The 20,205-nt window shown below is 31.6% G+C and overlaps 1 protein-coding gene and 1 long non-coding RNA gene across 20 annotated transcripts in view; one reads left to right on the top strand and one right to left on the bottom strand.

The window, feature by feature from the left end:
• Positions 1-20,205, top strand: part of Mipol1 (mirror-image polydactyly 1) — a 328,689-nt gene that overhangs the window by 164,946 nt on the left and 143,538 nt on the right. For 16 of the 19 annotated variants that reach the window (XM_040276497.2, XM_040276493.2, XM_040276486.2 and 13 more), the window contains one exon: positions 12,251-12,280. The exons of the other annotated variants lie outside the window; for them this stretch is intronic. In XM_040276497.2, the coding sequence (XP_040132431.1) occupies positions 12,251-12,280 (30 nt within the window). The remainder of the gene's footprint in view (positions 1-12,250; positions 12,281-20,205) is intronic. 19 annotated transcript variants of the gene reach the window in all.
• The window catches only part of LOC144377839 (uncharacterized), a 138,274-nt gene that overhangs the window by 96,811 nt on the left and 21,258 nt on the right, over positions 1-20,205 (bottom strand). The gene's annotated exons all lie outside the window — the stretch shown is intronic.

Below are 20,205 nucleotides of genomic sequence, written 5' to 3'. Positions count from 1 at the left end.
CAATCAGAACACGTAGCAGCTTTTAACAATTTGACCTCACCTGTGCACCACCTGAAAACTGTCCTGGCTACATTTTCTGCACAAGTGTCTGGTACATAATATTCATTGTCTAGATGCTATAAATGTTTAGTGAATTAATGCCATACATGCAATTCACTTCATACAATTCACTTCATACTTCAGTGACTTAAATACTCTTATAATTATTCCCTTAAATGCTGCATAATTTGCAGTGCATTGATATGCCATAATTTTATTGCTTTTTTAAAAATTGAATATTTAGGTTGTTGCAGTTTTGTTTTTAATACTGCTATGAAAAATATTTTGTGTGTAAATACTTAGCTATATTTAGTAATGTTTTTCAACTTTTTGTTTTTAATGAAACATTTGTAAGTCTAATGATTCTATAAGTATTGTAATTAAAAAAAACAATCTTCTCCCTCATCATCGTTTCCTGATTTCAGCTCCACAAACAAGATCACTTTTGACGTATTTAGTTCTTTATTCCATGTCTATACTATATGTCTAGAGGAAATACTTTAGCTATTTTTTTATTTTTTATTTTTAGTTATTATTAACTAGCTTCCCTCTGTGAAGTTGAGGATTTAGCTTTCACACCTTTTTGTTAGTTCAGTGTTTAGTATTTACATTATTATAAATAAATATTTATGGATAACCAGATAGTAAAGTATGTTTCAGGCATCTCAGCATGAATTATAGTTTATTGTCACAACTCAGTAAATAAACAAACACATATAAATATACAACTAAAGAAAAAAATGTGAGGAAAGGAAAGGATATATACACTAATAAAATATATATATACTTAAGACACTTTATTCTACTAAATTTTTAAAAAACTAATACTGGTTGTGACCCTCTAAAATAATCGTATTGGGAAATAGTTCTCCCATGGAGGTGGGGGTGTAGTTGTACATTTGTTTTTATATACTTGCAGGGACAGCCTTTGTTCCACACTATGTTTTAAAGAATATTTAGTATATAGCCTTGTAAAGGTAGTTATGTCCCTTGAAGGTAGGCACTTTGAAAGTGGAGGGTATAGAAGTTTCCTGACCAATACAATAAGAATAATGTTTCCCATTGCGGCAAAGATGGGAAGGTATTCTTGTAGCATATTACAAACAATTGAGGTTCCTTAAGCTCAGGGTTCTTCAGATGTGATATTAATCCACTGCATGTGCAGTATTGACCTGAGTCCCTGTATGTTGTTCACACAGAACTTGAGGAACAAAAGAACTTGGCATAAAGCTTATACTGTTCATGACTCTTAATTCTTTGGGGACTATACATATACATTCCATCATTGTATAATATTCTCCTTTAAACTGCTTTAAGTTTGTCTTATATATGTTATCTCCTTCCTATTTCCCTCTTTTTTCCTTTCCCTCTTTTCTTCTTTCCTCCCTCTCTCCCTTCCTTCTTTTCTCTCCTTTTACATTTATCCAATATAGTGGCGCTGCAGAGCCATAGCTTTGCTATTCAGAGTTAATTTAGCGTGCACCTTATTTTTATAACCATGATTCTTCTCAGATGAAATTTGGTGGAAGGTACTACTACTGTAGGTCTCACTCCTGACCAATAAGATTATCAGATTCTTTTGCCACGGTAATTGTTTCAAAAATGGGTGCATATGTCAATTAAAGCCATGTTTTCAGCATTTTTTCTCAATATCCTTATGAGTATATTTTAAACAAAAAATGGAGTCACTTACTAATATGTCCTGAAGATCTCTCAGTATCTATAAATGCAGATCTACATGATCCTTTTTTATTTTGTTTTCTAGATCTTGATTCCTTGATACATAATGTTTAATTTTCTCAGTTCTCTATTTTAGAACATTTTAATTTTTTTCCACTTCTTATTATCATAAGCAAATTATAAGTACTCGTGCATATATCCTTCATTTAGTGGTTAAGTAATCATACGGTGGGAAGTATAGTGCTCAGGTCATAGGTGAAGAAGGAGAGAATTATACCAGATCTTCGATAGGTTGTATTCATACCTGAAGTGTATGGGAATGCTCAGAGATCAGAGTGAGAAGAAGAGAAATAAAAAGATGGAACAGTAGTGATTCCAGCACTAAAGTAGTGTACAAAAATAAGTGGTTCACCAGGGAGGCAGAGAAGGAATAGTCTGAAAGATAGTGGGATGATCAAGATAGTATATTTTCACAAAATTCAGAATTGAATTAAATTTTATGAAGGGAGAGTTCACAGTGTAATTTGCCGCAGCAACATCAAGTTAAGACCAAAAGTACCCATTTGATTTGGTATTTAGGGTGGCAGTGACTTTATCATTGCACTATCAGCTCTGTGATGATGCTGGAAGCCTTAATTCCAGTTAAATGGAAAGTTTAAAAGAAAAAATGTAAAGTATTTTTTTGAGGAGCTCAGTTATTAAATGGGAATGTTATTTATTTTACAGACTAGAATGTAACAAGCCTTTTTTGTTATCTACTCAAATTCATTTAGCTATCCTCCAACCATTCTTTCTCTATTAGAAATCTGATGCATTTTCTGTCTAACCCAGAGTTAGCTAGTGGCCTTGATCCATGTGGTCTGGTTTGAAAACATAGGTAGGTCATATTCCTTCTTCAATAAATTGGAATTGGGAAACTGAAAGGGAATGAGCCAGTTGGCTTTGAAGACTGAGCCAAGTGATCATGAGGTAGGCTTGGGGCCAAGGAGGCTGCTGTAGGCCATGTGCAGTCTGAGGTTATTAAAGGATCCAGTTAGCAAAAAGGAGAGGAATGAGATAATATATAGCAAAACACAAATTTCTGAGCAAGGGGAATGGAGGGAGTGTCTGTGCCCTGTTTACTAACAGCATACTATTCCCATGCCAGGCTTTGTTTTCCACACAATAACTTTTTTATCAAGAGAGTATCTTTCTTTATAAGCAGTACTCCCAACGAGACCAAGTTTACCATCTTTTCATACCAAGTAGGGAAGTACTGAAATAACATTCATTATGGGATCCCTGAAATGAACAATTCATTGAAGCATGGCTCTATGGATTACAGCATCAAGCATAAGCCAAACTACTAAAACCCATGTAGGTTCATCAAGTCTATAAATATGCAATAAAAACTGATGAAGTGCAGATAAAACAACTGTGAACTATAACTCTGCCATGAAAGTAAAATGAATTACTATGGGAAACTTCTGTAGAGATTATTAATAGCAAACACAAACATAAAACTTGTGATACTTGCATTTAATTTCTTTTTACATTTGGTTACTAATGATTTTTTCTAGAATTGAATTTCATGGTCATTATTATATAATGAATTTGTTTTGTTTTGTTTGTTTTTTTTGGTATTAGGGATTGATCTCAGGGGTGCCTGACCATTTTGTATTTTATTTAGAGACAAGGTCTCACTGAAGTGCTTAGCACCTTGCTGTCGCTGACTTTGAACTTGCTATTCTCCTGTCACAGCCTCCCAAGCTGCTGGGATTACAGGCATGTGCCACCATGCCTGGCTGAATTTGGTATTTTATTTTGATAAATAACAATGAAAATACAAAATTAGATTGTAAATTTTCCTACAATAACTATTTATACCTTTTTAATATATAAAAATGTATTATAAACATGAATAAAGGCATAAATTTCGAGTATACCATGTGGAATTACTATTGTGTGAATTATTTTTGGATAGATTCTGGAACCTTTTTCCAGGCTTTGGTCTTTGGACCTGGGTTTTTCCTCTGACTGAAAAGCCCTATGTCACCTAAGCCTCTTGCCCAACTTCCTATGTCCCTCATAATAGCTACTCATTCTGTTTTCAGTTTGGCCACAGCCCTCTTGTCTTAAGCACACTGGAAGGGAATTTGGATGATAGAATGAATTTCTTTCTGTAAGAACATGAGTGCTGACTTGAAAAGAAATGGAATGTGTGAGAAACTGCCTTTGTCCTCCCAGGTCTGTCTGCTCTCTATTCATTTCAACCATTCCTTTATCACTAGCTTTATCTTTTCCCCTGATGTCACCTTATTATCTCCTCCTCTTTTTCTTGACATATAGACTTCTAGTATTACAAAGGCCAATAAGATGTAGAAGAGCAGTTCATAGTGCACTGTTAAGAAGAATGCCCTGGATAGCTTTGAAGCAATACCTTGTAGAGATCCGGCTGATTGTTAGGTAACTAGTACAGGTCAATCATTCTTTAAAGAGATACATATTATTATTATCAAGAGTGTTTTCAAAATGATAGATCTAGACCTGACCCAGAGCTTACCCATTCTTTGCATTTGAAATCTAGCCCAAGACAGACTTTGTGTTTACAAAGTAGGGAAAAAATGTTTTCCAATTTTCTTGTAGGCCTATGAATTTTCTGTTTTTATAAAAATACCAACTATGCTCTTTAATTTTAGTCCAACTATGCTTTTTAATTTTACTTCTGCTTAATTTTCCACTTGGTTTCTACATTAGGTTGATACCAAGATTTTTGTGGCATTGTCCATTTTATGTCTCATTGTATTGCTTTTTTAGTATTTTAGGGATAAGTTGGTTGAGGCAACATGGAGACTGCTGGTCACATGAAATATTTGCTCTTATATTTTTACTTGTTTCCAGTAACCAAATTCTACAGAAAGTTGTGCCTAAGAGTTATTTGGTAAAAATGATTATTTAAATTGTCTTATGAACTACAATACAATGTACTAATGCTCTGAAAGTTGTAGTACAAAAAAACCCAGATATTTATTTAAAATACTATGAAATTTAATTTTGTAGATTTTTTATAAGTTTTTAGTCTTCTCAACTAAAAATATATTTTGAAAAACAAATTTTAGGGCTGAGGTTGTAGCTCAATGGTAGAGCGCTCGCCTAGCATTCATGAGGCCCTGGGTTCTATCCTCAGCACCATATAAAAATGAAATAAAGATATATTTTTAAAAAACCAAATTTTAGATTGCCAAATACAATTAACTTATTTTAGCTACTAAATAAAAACATGTCTGGTTTGAAAAATTATATGGAAAGTAGTTGAGTTCTTCATTAGTGATTACATAAAATTCTCAAAAATAATTGCATTTACCAATGTAGTTTTCAGTACCAAACAGATCCTTGTTCTTTTAGTATATTTTACATGAATGTTGATTTTCAGACACACAGTTCTTAGCAGTGCACTTACAGAAGTTTAGTATATATATGTATATTCCAAAATTACTAACATTCATAAACTGATATGGCTATAGTCTTTCCTCCATTACAAAATGACTTTATTATGTTGCTCAGTGTTGGTTAGTTTTTCTGTTATGTTGATGCATTAAAACAGATATTAAATTTTATCATTAATTCAGTGCCTGGTCTCTCATCAAATCCCCTTAATTACAAATTGACTCCAAGGATTAGACAGCATGGATTTTAATTTTAACTGAAACAAAAAAGGCATCGTGGAAAATCACTCTTGCCTACTGACTCAGACACACTTTTAAAGATCCTATAATTTATTGCTTAGTATGTAAAATTCAATATAAAAAGCATATTGCCAACATTTTGGGGGTTTTATATTAATATGAAATATATTTCTTAGTGTATAAAGCACAGTCTTGAAAAAAATTCTATGTATTTTCAGATGAATATCATCAACCTCTAGGAATTTTGGTAACTTGTAGCCTTTTCTTTAGAAAAATGTTAACTTTAAATCTTATACAACTATGACATATCTGAATGGCATTTATGTTATCTTATATTTCTACATTCTTAATAATTTCACAAAATGATGCAGTAAAGTTTTATATTCCTGGGAAATATTTCCAATATAATTCAGTATCTTACTTCTTGTGTTGTTTATCATTTATGATTATATAGTTAAATCTTCACTGCCTTTTGATACTTGCTCTATTTGTCCAGAATCATTTTCTATGCATTTCGTTTCCAAGATATATTGGCACTTCTGTCCTTCTTCCTAAAAGTGAGTTTTTAATTGAATTTTATTACATAAATTATGCATTTTAAATACTAGAGTGACTATTAATTTTTAATAGAACATGAGGATAATGAAATTAATTTATGCTCACAATGATCTGAAAAAAGCACATTTGTCTATTTTTTTTGTTATATGATATTTATCTTTTAACTTCAAAATGCCTCTAAAAATTCACTCATTCTAATAGTTTCTGGAATCTACTTTGTTTTTGTCACTTATATTGATTTATATCTAGATCTGTGTTTCCAGGTGATTACTTTTAGACCAAGATGAATTACTAATAAGCCCTGAGCATTCTAAGATAAACCTTTTGTATTTAATAAATTTTTATCAACCTTCACCTTTTGAGAGATTATAAAAATGTAAGTACTGGTGATCCTTCTAGTTAAGCAAATGGTATATATCTTATTATGTAAATTTTTAAAAATAGCGTTCCTTTGCCAGATTTTGTTGCTATTAAACTGTATTTTTAGACACAAAAAGATATTTAGTGTACAAATGAACTCAGTTCATCATGGCAGAAGAAAAAAATAAACTGCCTAGAAACGGACTGTTTACGTAATATTAGATGGTAATATAAACCAACAAAAGCAAGGAAATTAACTTCTAAGGCTGACACACTGCCCTTTCCTTGCTCCTTTGTGCCTGGAGGTATCATGTGTGTTATAATACTGAAGAACAGTGGACTCAGTCAAGAACTGTCAAACTTAATTCTAAATTTCTTTACTTTGTTGGTTTATGTCACAACTTAACATTATTATTTTGTCTCTTAATGCTATATAAATGTCTCTCACATGTGAGATGAAGCAAGACATGGGTGGATCTGAACAAGATGGTAAAAGTTTATTTGCTTTTCTCTCATTTATAGTTGATTGCCTCCGATTAGCCAAATATCACGCAGGTCTGATATTAGTTCTTAACATTTTTTTAGAAAGTAATATAAGAGGAACTTATAAAATATCCAAGGAAATTGTTGAAAAAGGTGTTGATACTGATTAAAATTTTTATTTAGCCTTATATTTCTGCTTATTTTTATTTTATCATTTTAAAAGGTAGATCTTTTTGTTAGAAGCTTAGCACAATGACAAATTTCTAGTAATTTATTATGAATAATCAAATACACAAGTGTGATTTCACAGAGCAATTCTAGTATGAATTGCATGAAAGAATTATTTATGGAATTCTGATTGTAAGACTAAAATAAGCTCCAAGATTAATCTGAAAACTGATAAATACATGGCCATTCTCTTTAACAGCACTTGCTTCTTGATGTTCACGGTAAAATGTGAAGAATTCATGTACTTTAGTTTTTATATTCACCAGTTAGGAAGCAATTCATCAATTCCTAACGAACTTAATGCCTACTTTTGGGGAGACTATTTTATACAATTACTAGAGATTAAGTTGAAAATTGATTCCCTTTATGAATGTGAGTCCCGTGTTTTGTCATCACTTATTTTACCTTCTCTTTTCTGTTTTTGTAAGTAACAATTTTTGTTTTGATTTATTTATCTGTTAGGATGCAGTTTCCCAGAAGAATTATGTATTTTAATTAAAGTTCTAAATATTTAAAATTCTTCTTTGTTCAGTTGGGTATTAAACCTCAGGAAAAAATCCGATGTTTTCAATTTTTAAAAATGCCAGAATAAACATTTAAGTGTGGTTGAATAAAATATTATGCTTTGGAAAAGTAAAGAACCTACTAAAAATGTGGTGGAAAATGAGATATAAGGTTGGGGGTTGTGATAAATCTTTTAAGATCTTGTACTTTTTATTGTATGTAATTAATATTTAATTGGCTACATTTAAAAGTAGTGAAAAAATGATCTATTTGCAAGAGATTTGTGCAACAATACTCTAAGCTCTTACTTATTCTGAAGTGTTGAAAGGTGAAACATTTGACATTTTCTTTTCGGGCATTGCTTTAAAAAATAGAGGGCGGGAAAGAGGCGTTGCCACATCAGAGTTGAGGGTGTTTGTGGTTGTCCATGACAGCAGCTCTAGTTTTAAAACACCTGTGTTTACTTTTCAGCTTTTCAGAATCTGCCTGAAAGTGGCCTAAGAATGGCACAGGCCTTCGTGATGGCTGGGTTTTTATAGTAGAGGAAATGCATACACACAGTCAACTTTACACTTTTGTTTTCTGTTTTAGTTCCCTTCTCTTATTTTATACATTTTTCTCTACATATATATGTGTATAAAGTAATGCATCATTTATATAATCTACACATTATACTAGAACATACCCATTTACTTTTTTAAAGATATCTGCTCATAATTTTGCCTTTTGTTCACTGACTAGAAAAAAATGGCTGAGAGCTTGTTATGTATTACTGTATAGATGTATTTTCTTTCATAATCAAAAGGAATTTGTGATAAACGAAAATTCATATTTTGGGGGGGACAAATGAAAGGAAATTACATGAGCCAAATGTGGCTTAATGTGTATTTTATTGTAAATGTTTTTATCCTCTAGTAGGAATTCCTCAATTTTTGCTTTGATACTGGTATTTTTTTTTTTTTTTTTTTGCTTTATAGGAATTAGTTTTGTGGGGTTTGTTTTGCTTTGCTTTGTTTTGTTTTTTAGTTGTAGATGGACACAATACCTTTATTTTGTTTACTTATTTTTATGTGGTACTAAGGATCAAACTCAGTGCCTCACACTTACTAGGTGAGCACTGTACTATTGAGACACAACCCCAGCCCTATTGAAATTATTTTTTTAAACATTTTTGACAATTTCAAGGTATAATTTTCTCCTTTAGTATATTTCTTATTATATTTTTTACATTCACATGATACCTACATGTTATATAAACTTTATTCTCAATTTAAAATGTTTCTAGCTATGACATTTTAGCTGGATAAACTTGAGGATCTTCTGGCTCATTCAAGTATTTTTTTCTATTTTTTATATATGACGACAGAATGCATTTCAATTCATATTACATATATAGAGCACAATTTTCATATATCTACTTGCATACAAAGTATATTCACATCATTCATGTCTTCTTCATACATGTACCTAGGATAGTGATGTCCATCTCATTTCACCATCTTTTTTTATCCCCTTGCCTCCTCCCTCCCTCTCCCCCTTCTTTGCCCTAATCTTCCCATGTATTTTTTATTTTTAATTCTCCTATTTCTTTAATACATTGGAAACAGATGTCATATATTCTGTGATGCCCTCTTTCTATATTCACATTATTGACTATAGTAGCAAGATACGTGCACAATTACAGCTACTGTCAAGCCTGTTGGATGTACAAAAGGAATAGTTCTATCTTTTGATAAATGATAGATTTTTATCTATATACTTGAATTTTTAAATAAAAAATTTTGTGTATCAGAAACATTTTTTTCTCATTATTTTTTTGATGGACCTTTATTTATTTATGTGTTTATATGTGGTGCTGAGAATCAAATCTAGTGCCTCACACATGCTAGGCAAGCGCTCTACCACTGAGCCATAACCCCAGCCCATTTATCTGAAATCTTTTACAGTAGCAAATGCAAAATTTGGGTCTTCTCCCTAAAAATAAAAACCAAACATACACAGAAATTTACATATAGCTTGAAGGAGTTTATTTCTTTCCAACCTTTCTGTGAGCCCTAGTATATGAACCTTTGTTCTAGGTCGTCGTCTTCTTTTTTTTTTTTTAAGAATTGTTAGTTTTTTAGACAATTGTTTATATAGTATATCACAGAGAAATCAGAATCAAATTCTAGGTTGATTAGGGCATAGTTAGTACAAGACACCATGTTAGGTATTAAATATCATAAAGCAATAATTTCATATTAAACATAAATAGTATTTTAACAATATAGTTCTTCTCCATGATGGCTATATATGTATGTGTCCTAATCCCAACATCTAAATGGGCTTGAAATACAAATTATAGTTTTCTCCTTTTCCAGACACCATTGAAGGTACTAAACATTCAATTAAAAAAGTAAATTATATTATTTAAAAGTAAATTCAATTAGTGTCATTGCATAAAATTTGCAAAAAAATAGTATTTCTATTCAAAAATTGAATGATTTTGATGGAGGTGTCCATCTAGCAAAGAATACTTAGCTATAGATAGTATCCTAAAGGGATTACATATAATAATAATATCACCTCAAAAATAATGTAATCTTGAAGAAAATAGCTAACATTTGAGTTTTTAAAATGTAAAAGCATTTAGGGAAAAACAAAAAGTTTTTTTAATATAGTAAAAGAAGTAAATGATTTTAAGTGGAACAAATTTTATAACAAGTAACATATTACCAAGGATTTATAATAGTACTATATTTATAGCTTAGAACTGTTTTAGGAAGGATAAAACTACTAAGAAAAAGAATGATTTTAAGTCTTCCATTTTTATTCTTTTCTGTGACTCCTGATGAGGAAGTAAAAGGGATAAAGATTCTTTTAGGGCAGTCAGTACATTTGTTTCCAGAAACTCAAATTGCTTAACTTAAATCCAGAAATCTGATACAGTATTTCCACTGGGTGTGTCAGTTTTACCCTGGTGACAATTCCCATTAGATATATGTATCTATGTCCTATTTTTCAGCCTCATTCATGTGTAATCTTTTTGTTGTGTTATTTAAGATTTATAATTCCCTAATGAAAATGTAATATGTGCATCTGTCTTAAGCACATTTTCAACTTCCTTGTATAAAACTGTAGTTCTTTATGAATCTAGGGCAATTTTTCTCAATCTTGAAGCTATTATTGTGTTTGGAATATAGTTTTTTTTAGTCTCTTGGGTCTTTTATAATTCATATTTCTTTACAACTAATGTTTTTCAATGTACCTTTAAAGGGCACATGGGAAAACTTAAAGATACTCTAAAGTAATTAAAAATAAATAATAAAGACTTGAGGTAAAAAGTAAGATCATTGACCATAAAGAAAGCCAAATTATGTGACTTATAGCTAAATATTTGATAATGTTATTTGGAGAATTATATACTTTTTCTTGTCCAATTAAAAGTAAGTGCCTATAAACTTGCTTTTATTTTAATCATAATTTACTTTCAACAATATATTAATACATTTGCATGTCAGTAAATTTTGTAAACCAAGGATAATTGTATCAGATAGTATATGCTTGTTTCAGGGATCAAAAAAAAAACACACCCCAAATTGTTTAAGTAAAAATGAAATGTATTATTCATACAGCTGAAAATTCCAAAGATAAGGCTAACTTTCAAACATTACAATTAACCCTTCTGACCATAGGTTCCATATCTGTGAATTCATCCAACTGCAGATCGAAAATGTAGTTAAGTTAGGCCTGAAATGGCTGTGTTAATAATGACCATGTAAAAAAAATTGTCATTATTCCCTAAACCATACTCTACAACAATTTTATACTATACAAATACTTTGCCATTTTGAGACTTGAGCATCCATGATTTTGGTATCACAAGTGGTTTGGAACCAATCCCCTGTTGATACCAAGAGATGAGTGTACTTTTTGTTTGTTTGTTTTTAAACTTTTGATCCAGTCAACCTTATAGAGGTATAATGTGCATACAATAAATTACATCCATTTAAGATATATAGTTCAGTGCATTTTGGCAGATCTCTGTCCACCATAATGAAGACACAGAGAACTTTTCTCACCCCACCAAGATTGATTGAGCCTGTTTCCAGTTTATCTGTGACCACAGGCAACCCCTCATATGTTTTTTGTCATTATAAATTTATTTGCACTTTCTAAGATGCTATATAAATGGAATCATATAATACTTATTCTTTTGTATCTGACTTGATGAGCTTGAGATTCACCTATATTTTGTGTTACAGTAGTTTATTCCTCTTTTAACTTCAGGGGAGTCTTAATTAGGACCAAAAAAGCTTTGTTCTATTCCTGGGTTTTGTTTGCTATTTCCTATGTATTGTCCTAATTTTCAGGTTATATGGAAGTAGAAGCTTCAAACTTCCTGTATCCCAGATGAAATTTAGAATTAAAAAAAGTTATTGATCAAAATTTAAAAAGCAAATCCTAGAATTGGGTCTTGTTATTAACTTGGATGGGATTGCTAGAGGTCATGTGCTTGTTTACTTATCTCAAAAATAACTGTTGTGTCCAAAGGAATGAAATATAAGCAGAGGAATGATTTTCTAAAAGAAATGTGAAATACCCTTTAACCAGAGGAACTAAGAAGGAAGATGGAAAAACCAATGGAACAAAAGTCAGATTTCCACTGTAGTATATGTCTTCTTTATTTAACTAAAAAATACATACTGTTATACAATTAAGTTGAAGTTAGTTTGTTTTCCTTACCTTTTCAGCTCTTAACAAAAGATAATCACAGATTTAAGGTATGTATGTTTTTAATATTTACATGTGTTTACATGTATATACACTGTGCTTAATTACATGGTTTATATGGAGATCTGTTGTTTTCCAACTGAATTCCTAGATAGTGTGATAATCTGAATCTTTATTCTCTCTTATGTCAATTTTTATATTATATAGTCTATGTCCTACCTTCTGAGTCTTGATTTTTCATTCTAGAAAATCTTTCATTCAGAACAAAAAGTGTGAATTTTCACTTTTTAAAGTGAAAAGCTTTAGCTTTGTTTCTGGATAGGACAGAATAATTTACAACCGACAAACAATCCTTTTGAAAATAACTTTAAAAATCTTTCCTTAAGAGATCAGAGTGCTAGGGTAATGCTAACTTCTAAGACAGTAGAAGTGAAGAACCTGAAAAGAAAGCTGATTTCTACAGCTACTTTTCTTGTTTAGGCACTTTTGATTATCTACAGGCAGAATTCTGAAATTTCCACCCTATTCTTGGAGAGCCACTGCCAGGATATAAAAGAACTAGCAAATTTCCCATTTATGATGAGTGTAGAGAGCATTAAGCCCACATCCAATAGCCCATTCAGGCCATCTGTCGTTGTTCAGGTAGAAGATTATAAGCATAAACAGAAAGTCTCTGAAAAGTATGATGGAGTTTGCAGCTTTTATGTGTAAACTGGGGGCCATACCTGGCATCTGTACTGCACAGTTCTTTATAGAATTAAAGCCATCAGCTCTTACTCCATCTCCCTGGTAAAGCCGAAAATTCTAGGTGAAATAATGAACTCTCTACCTTTATCTTACACACACAATGGGAGATACTTAATTGAAAATTACCTGACACCAAAAGGACAATACCACAGAATCAAAATAAAACATAAACTGACTCAAAATTGGTCTAATGTTGCAGTTTGATGACAAGACTTTATATTACTATGATTTAAATGTTCAAAAATGAAGAAATAGCTGAAAATATTAACATTTTGTGGGAAAATTTGACTCCCCATAAAATAATCAACTAGAGATTATAATACTGACAAACAGAATAACAAAATTGCAAATGTATTAGTTGAGTTTAGTGCAGAACACAGGATTAGTAAACTAATTAACAAGGGAACAGTTAATTTTTAAATTAAAACAGAGGTAAAAAAGGAATTGGGGAGGGTGAGCATAGCTTAGAAACAGAGCCAATATGTATGTAAGTGGAGTCTCTGAAGGACATGCAGTGACAATGAAATGGAACAGAAGTTGAAATGTAGTAGCCAAGATTTCTCCAAATAAGGAATGTTTCATACCTTAAATTCATGAAGCTCTAAAAACCCCAAGTGGAAAAGAAAGAAATTACCCATGGACACAACATGACCTTCAGAGATAAGGAGAAAAATCTTGAAAGCAAACTGAAGGGAAAAAAACTTGTTCAAACGACAACAATACTGACTGCTAAATTCTCAATAGAGATAGTAGAAGACAGAAGAAAGTACGTATACATCATTAAAGCTCTGAAAAGATTGCCAGTGTAGAAGTATATATTCATTTAAATATCTTTCAAAGTGGAAAGTTATGTATAAACATATTTCAGAGAAACAACAGCAGAGATTAGATACTTGAGGATGTGCATTGAGAAAAAATAGCAAATAAAGTTCCTCAGTCAAATGGAAAATGATATGAGCATAAACTCAAAAGATGTAGAAAATAATGAAGAGTGGCCAAAAGGATAAATGTGTTGGCAAATATTAAAATACTGACTAAATGTAGCATATTCAGAGTAGTCAATAATGCCTTCTAGTGATTCAAATGCATGTATGATCAAGTACACGAGAAAAAATAACCTAAGGTTATAAGGCATTACCAAAACAGTTATACAAATAACTATTCATATTATATTGTTATAAGTCAGGTGAACAGTTAGAATTTCCAAGATGATCATGAAAAGAATATTAAAGAATTTATACTTAACTTATAATATGAAGGGGGAAGTTATTTTTTAAAAGTTAGAGCATTATAATTATACATAGTAGCTGGATTTATTCCAGCAAAATCATACATGCATACACTCCATTTCATTCCCTATTTCTCCTTCCTCCTCCCACCCTCCCTTCACTCCACTGATCTCCCCATGCCCATTAATTTATCCATCCTTGATTGGTGCTTTCCATACACACATAAACATGATATTCCCCGTGGTGTCTTTATATATGCACATAGTTATTTTGTTAAATTCATTTCCCATTTCCTCCCCTTTCCCTTCCATCTTCCCTTCTCCATCTTCCTCCATTGATCTTCCCTATATCTTTATGATATTCTATCCCCCTTCTTTCTTTTATTTTGCTCTAATTTCTACATATAAGAGAAAACACTAAAATGTGATTTAATGAATACATTTGAATAATCCAAATTAAATTATAATAGTAATCATAATTCCAAAAATTAAAAGTAATTTATTAATTCAAATGGATGTTCCAACAGGAAAGCAATGATTTTGAGACTACATAATAAAGCAAAACCCAACTATGTACTGCTTACCCAAAATACACAAAAGGTTAAAAGTCACAAGATACAAGCAGATTGGCACATAAATGTTAAACCTGACATATTTATATTCATATCAAAAATAAATCAATTTTCTGTCAGGAAGCTTTATTATAACAACTAATACTAATAAATACCAAGAAGGTATAGCTTTACTAAATCTGTATGCAACCACTAGTAGCTTCAGAATCTTTAAAGCAAAAATAGTTGGAATTGAATGAGAAATTGACATTTACAACCATTTGGTAGGTAGATTTTAACATATCCTTCTTGGTAATTGATAGAACAAACAAATCAAAACCAGAAGGGGTACAGAAGATTTGAACAGTACAGCTAACAAATTTGACCTAATTAATACATACAGAACTTTGTACTCAGCATTCAAGTGCAAATGACACTTTACTAAAATAAAATATATGTTGGGCTATAACACAAGCCTTAATAGACTTTGGAAAACTGACACAATTTAGAATATGTTCCCCAACTACAGTATGATTAAGGTAGTAATTCCCCAGTGCTTGGAAAATAAATAGTTACAGGTAATCCATACATCAATGAAGAAATTACAATGAAAATTATAAAATATTGTGAAATAAATGATAATTTTATTTTGATGTAATATTCTGTGGAACTTTGTTCAAAGAAGCAGTCCATATAGGAAAAAGCATATTCTTAAAATGTATGTATTAGAAGAGGAGAAAGATGAAAATCAGTATTCTAAGATTCTACCTCAAGAAGCCAGAATAGGAATAGCTGAATGACAATAAAGAGCCTGGCAGATAGGGACCTATGGAAAGAGTATGTCAGGGAGGGAAGATAAGTAAACACTCTGGGTCATGAATGTGTATGGTATGTTTAGCAAATAGAAATCCAGGATGACTGAATCATAGTGAATGAGCAGAAACAAATATATAAAATTAGGTCTAAAGGGTAAGCAAGGACATTGTTGTGTTTATATAGTATCCTCTGCAATGATAAAGCTTAGATTTTATGATAAATATAAATCAGTGATGGTTAATAGCAAATGCGTAGCCGTATTCAAAGATTAAGAAGATCACTGGCTACTGGGTGTAGTAGAATTTCTAGAGAAATAAGAGTAGAAATAGAGAAAAGTGTTCAGAGCCTATTATAATAGTTTAGGCAACAGGTAACAGTAGCTTCAGTTTGGATTCTTTATCAGCAGCAGAAAGTACTTGTGGATATATTGTGTTTGCATTGCGTGGAGAGGTATGATAGCAATAGTGAAAGTGTTTTTTGAAGGGTTTTGGAGGGTAACTAAAAGGAAAGAAGAATCAAGAATGAATGTTAAGACTTTAGATTGGGAAAATGGTAGTTCTATAAGGTAGGGATGTTAAAAGGAAATAGAGTAGAATTCAAATTTTTGAGGGCTATGTTAGTTTTATCATCGTATATCTAAGTGATCCTATCGTGGTGGTAGTTAGATACACAAGTTTAGTGTTCTCACAGAAGATCCCAAGGCGGGGACATAAATTTTTTTATTCATATGAGGCATGAGGCTAGTTTATAGTATTCAAAAGAAGAATATATATTGAGAAGAGACAGAAGTTGGAGCTCTGTCATTCCAACATGTTGAGATCAAGGAGAGGAGGGGCCCCTGCAAAGGAGAGGTAGGAAGAAACACAGGGGAATGGAGTACTGCAGAAACCAAGAAAAGCTTCAAGTCACCTAAGAAAATAAAGACAAAATATTTTTTGTTGATTTTGAACTATGTGGTGGTTTGTGGTGACTTCAATAGGAGCACTAACAGTGAAAACATAATAGATATTCTTGTAGAGTAAGCTGAAGACAAAATGTGTAGTGAGGAAGTTGAAATAATACAAATTTTAAGGACTCTTACTGCATAGGTAATTAGAAAAATGGGATGGTAGTAAAAGAAGACATTAGTCAAGGATAAATCTAAGAAATATAAAGTAATGAGGGGTATGCATTCATATATGTAACTATTTTAAATATTTTTTTCAACTTAGCTATTCAAATACCAGTTTATTGAATGAATGAGTGAATGAAAAGCAAAATAACAAAGACAACATTGAGGGCTATTTTTTCATCCTCTTACTTTAAGATATAGGTTATATATAATTCATTCTGCATGGTGAGGTTATGCCAGATCACTTTAAACAAATTTTTAAAAAAGTTTTCCTAGCTCTGTGCCTCAACATAGTAAGATTTCACCTCCAAGCCTCAAGTAAAATGAGCATGCAGGATACTGATCTCAGCCACTTTCATTTCCCTCAAACATTGCCAAAAAGAATAATCTGCAGTATCTTTTTCCTCATCTATTTCTTTTCTTTAACTGTTATCTATTAAAAATAGAGCAATAAAATTCATATGAAATGGATTGTGATAGACTTGCTTTTATATCACAATCTGCAGTTGAACTTTGATTGTAATTCTTTGTAATAAAAAAAGAGTTTGATGTTTTTCTATTCTATGAATTTGTAACTTAAGGAACAATAACATTTTAGTGATCCAGAATATCTTGGTGCTTAGTCCAATATTATTTTAAGACATAACATTTAAAATCTAAATAAATGCATAATTTTTAGTTAATTATAAATGTTTTCTACCTAGTGAGTGATTTGTGGATATTTGATATCTTTTGTAAACTTGGAAATTTTTGCAAATTTTCATCTAGTAGACCAAGGATAATGCTGTAAGTAGGCATTTTGTTTGTAGTTTCTAAAAATTAGAGAATCTCCATAAATATGTTGAGAAAGTTCCTTGAAAATGAGTTTGCATGCATAAAAAATAAAATAAGCTTCTTATGTGGGACTTCTCAAAGTCTACGATAGTCTAATGTTATTTGTGAATCTCTAAGTGAGCTTTAAAGTATAACAGGAACACTTGTATGACCAAGGGACTCTTTCTTCCCTTAATAAATGTGAACATCTGTTACTAGTTTCCTGTAATTCAGTTTGGGGGATTGCAACATAGGGGATATTCAAATGTTGCCTGAATTATAATCCCATGCTAGTTTATCAACACTGTGTTACTGAGGTGACTTCAAGGTACAGATTGAAAATCTGAAATGCTCCAAATCTGAAAGTTTTTGAGTATCACTGAACAATTAAATTCTACTCAAGTATTTCAAAATCTAAACACACACATATACACACACCACCCAAATTAAATTTGAAATACTTCTAGTTCTAGGTATTTCTGATAAGGGATATTCAACCAGGTTATGTAATACTTCTGCTTCTCCACTTATTAAATCTAAACTTCCATTAAAAAAATAATAATCAAGCCTGGTGCTGTGGCACATGCCTGTAATGCCAGGGACTCCAGAGGCTGAGGTACAAGGATAGCAAGTTCAAAGCCAGCCTCAGCAAAAGCCAGGCACTATGCAACTCAGTGAGACCCTGTCTCTAAAAAAAATACAAAATAGGTCTGGGATGTGGCTTAGTGGTTGAGTGACCCTGAGTTCAATCCATGGTACTCCAAATCATCATCATCATCACCATCATCATCACAAAAATTGGGCCAATTTATATTATTATGGATTTAATTTCAGCCTCAATTTTGGCCATTCTTTCAGCATGCTTTCTACAGCAGCCATCTCTAACTTATGCTGGGTTTTTTTTTTTTTTTGGAGCTTCTACCCTAGTAATCTTCATATATCTCTCTGAAAACATTTATATCTTAATTAAAGAAAATAAGTATGAACTCTCAACTCTCATCTTCATGTCCTTTCCTACATACAGTCTCAGAAGAAATATCCCTGCTCCAAATGGGGGCTATTCCATCTGTTCCTGTTCTCATTCTTGTAGGAGATTATTTGTTATGACAGCCATATCCAAATGACAGTTCATAGATCAGCTGTCTACCAGAAACACCTGTAGAGTTATTTAAAAATACAAATTCTGAATCCCTCCTTTGAGAGTCTGATTTGGTAGTTCTATGAAGGGACAAAGAGTCTATTTTTTAAAAGTTAATTCCCATTAATTCCATTTTTTTAAAGCCCCACTGATTTGAGGGATTTTGTTCTATTATTTTTTAAATGTTTTTTTGGCAGGGGACATGTTTTTAATTTTGATAAATTTGAATAAATCTACTCTTTCTTTATGGATTGTACTTTTGGAACTCTGTCTAACCCTGAATCATGAATTTAGATCTATTTTGAGTTAATTTTTGTACAACATATAAGACACGTTGAAGGATACTTTTGTTTTGTTTGTTTGTTTTTGGTTTTTGGCATATACATGCCCCATTATTCGTACACTATTTGTTTAAAGAGTTAACTTTCTCAATTGAATGGTTTTCATATCTTTATCAATACACAATTGCCATATTTGTATGGGTTTATTTGTGGACTTGCAAATCTGTGATCTAGGTGTTTCTCCCTTCAACAATGCCAATTAAATGTCTTGATTACTATAGCTTTGTAGTAAATATTTAAATTGTATAATGAGATTATTCCAGTTTTTTTATTTTCAAAATTATTTTGTCTATTCCACATTCTTCATGGATTTAGAATCAGCCACTTCTACTTCTACATAATATTCATAGAAGCTTTTGATAGAATAATTGAAATTCTTACTATTTTTTTTTCTGTTCTATAAGCACAATATGTTTCTCCAGTCAACTAGGTATTTATTTTCAATACATATTCTATAATTTCAATTACACAGATGTGGAAAACGTATTTTGTTATCTTTACACATAAATAGTTGATGTTTTAGCAGGATCACAAATAGTAATGTAATTTTTAATGTAGGTCTCCAATCATACATTGCTAGTATATGGAAATACAGAGTTTTGGTATATTGTGTATTCTTCATATTTGAGGGACTCACTTATTAGTTCTGTGATTGCTTCCCCCCATCCCCATGATTGCTTTTCTAAAGATTCCTTGGAATTTTTATAGATAATCATGTAATCTACAAGAGACCTTTTAGTTTCTTCCTTTTGTATGCCTTTTATTTGCTTTTCTTTCCATATTGTTCTAGGTGGAACAAGAGCAGACATCATTGCCTTGTTTCCAGATTTGAGGGAAAGTATTTGTCCTATCACCCTTAAATATGAGGCAAGCTCTGGTCTTGGTAGATGCCTTTTATCACAATGAGTAAGTTCTATTCTCTCACTAATTTGCTAAAATATTTTATCATGAATGGATGTTGAATTCAGTTAAAGGCATTTCCAGCATCAATTGAGCAGAGAAGTAATTTGAATTTATGAAATTGAAATTGGATTCTAAGTATTTTCTAGTTTACTTAAGAAATTGAGAAAGCTTTCTTCAACTTGATTGCATGTAATGGATAGAATTATGTCCCCCAAAAACATATGTTCAAGTCTTAATCCCTGTACCTATGAAGTGACTGTGTTTGGAAATAGGGTCTTTGCAGGTGTATGTCGTCACTTTAATGTGAGATTATTCTGGATTAGGCTG

The sequence above is a fragment of the Ictidomys tridecemlineatus genome, chromosome 5 (assembly GCF_052094955.1).
Source record: "Ictidomys tridecemlineatus isolate mIctTri1 chromosome 5, mIctTri1.hap1, whole genome shotgun sequence".
In the NCBI taxonomy this organism is placed as follows: Eukaryota; Metazoa; Chordata; class Mammalia; order Rodentia; family Sciuridae; genus Ictidomys; species Ictidomys tridecemlineatus.
Note: the sequence above shows the minus strand (reverse complement) of the source record. Positions and strands in the feature narration are given on the sequence as shown.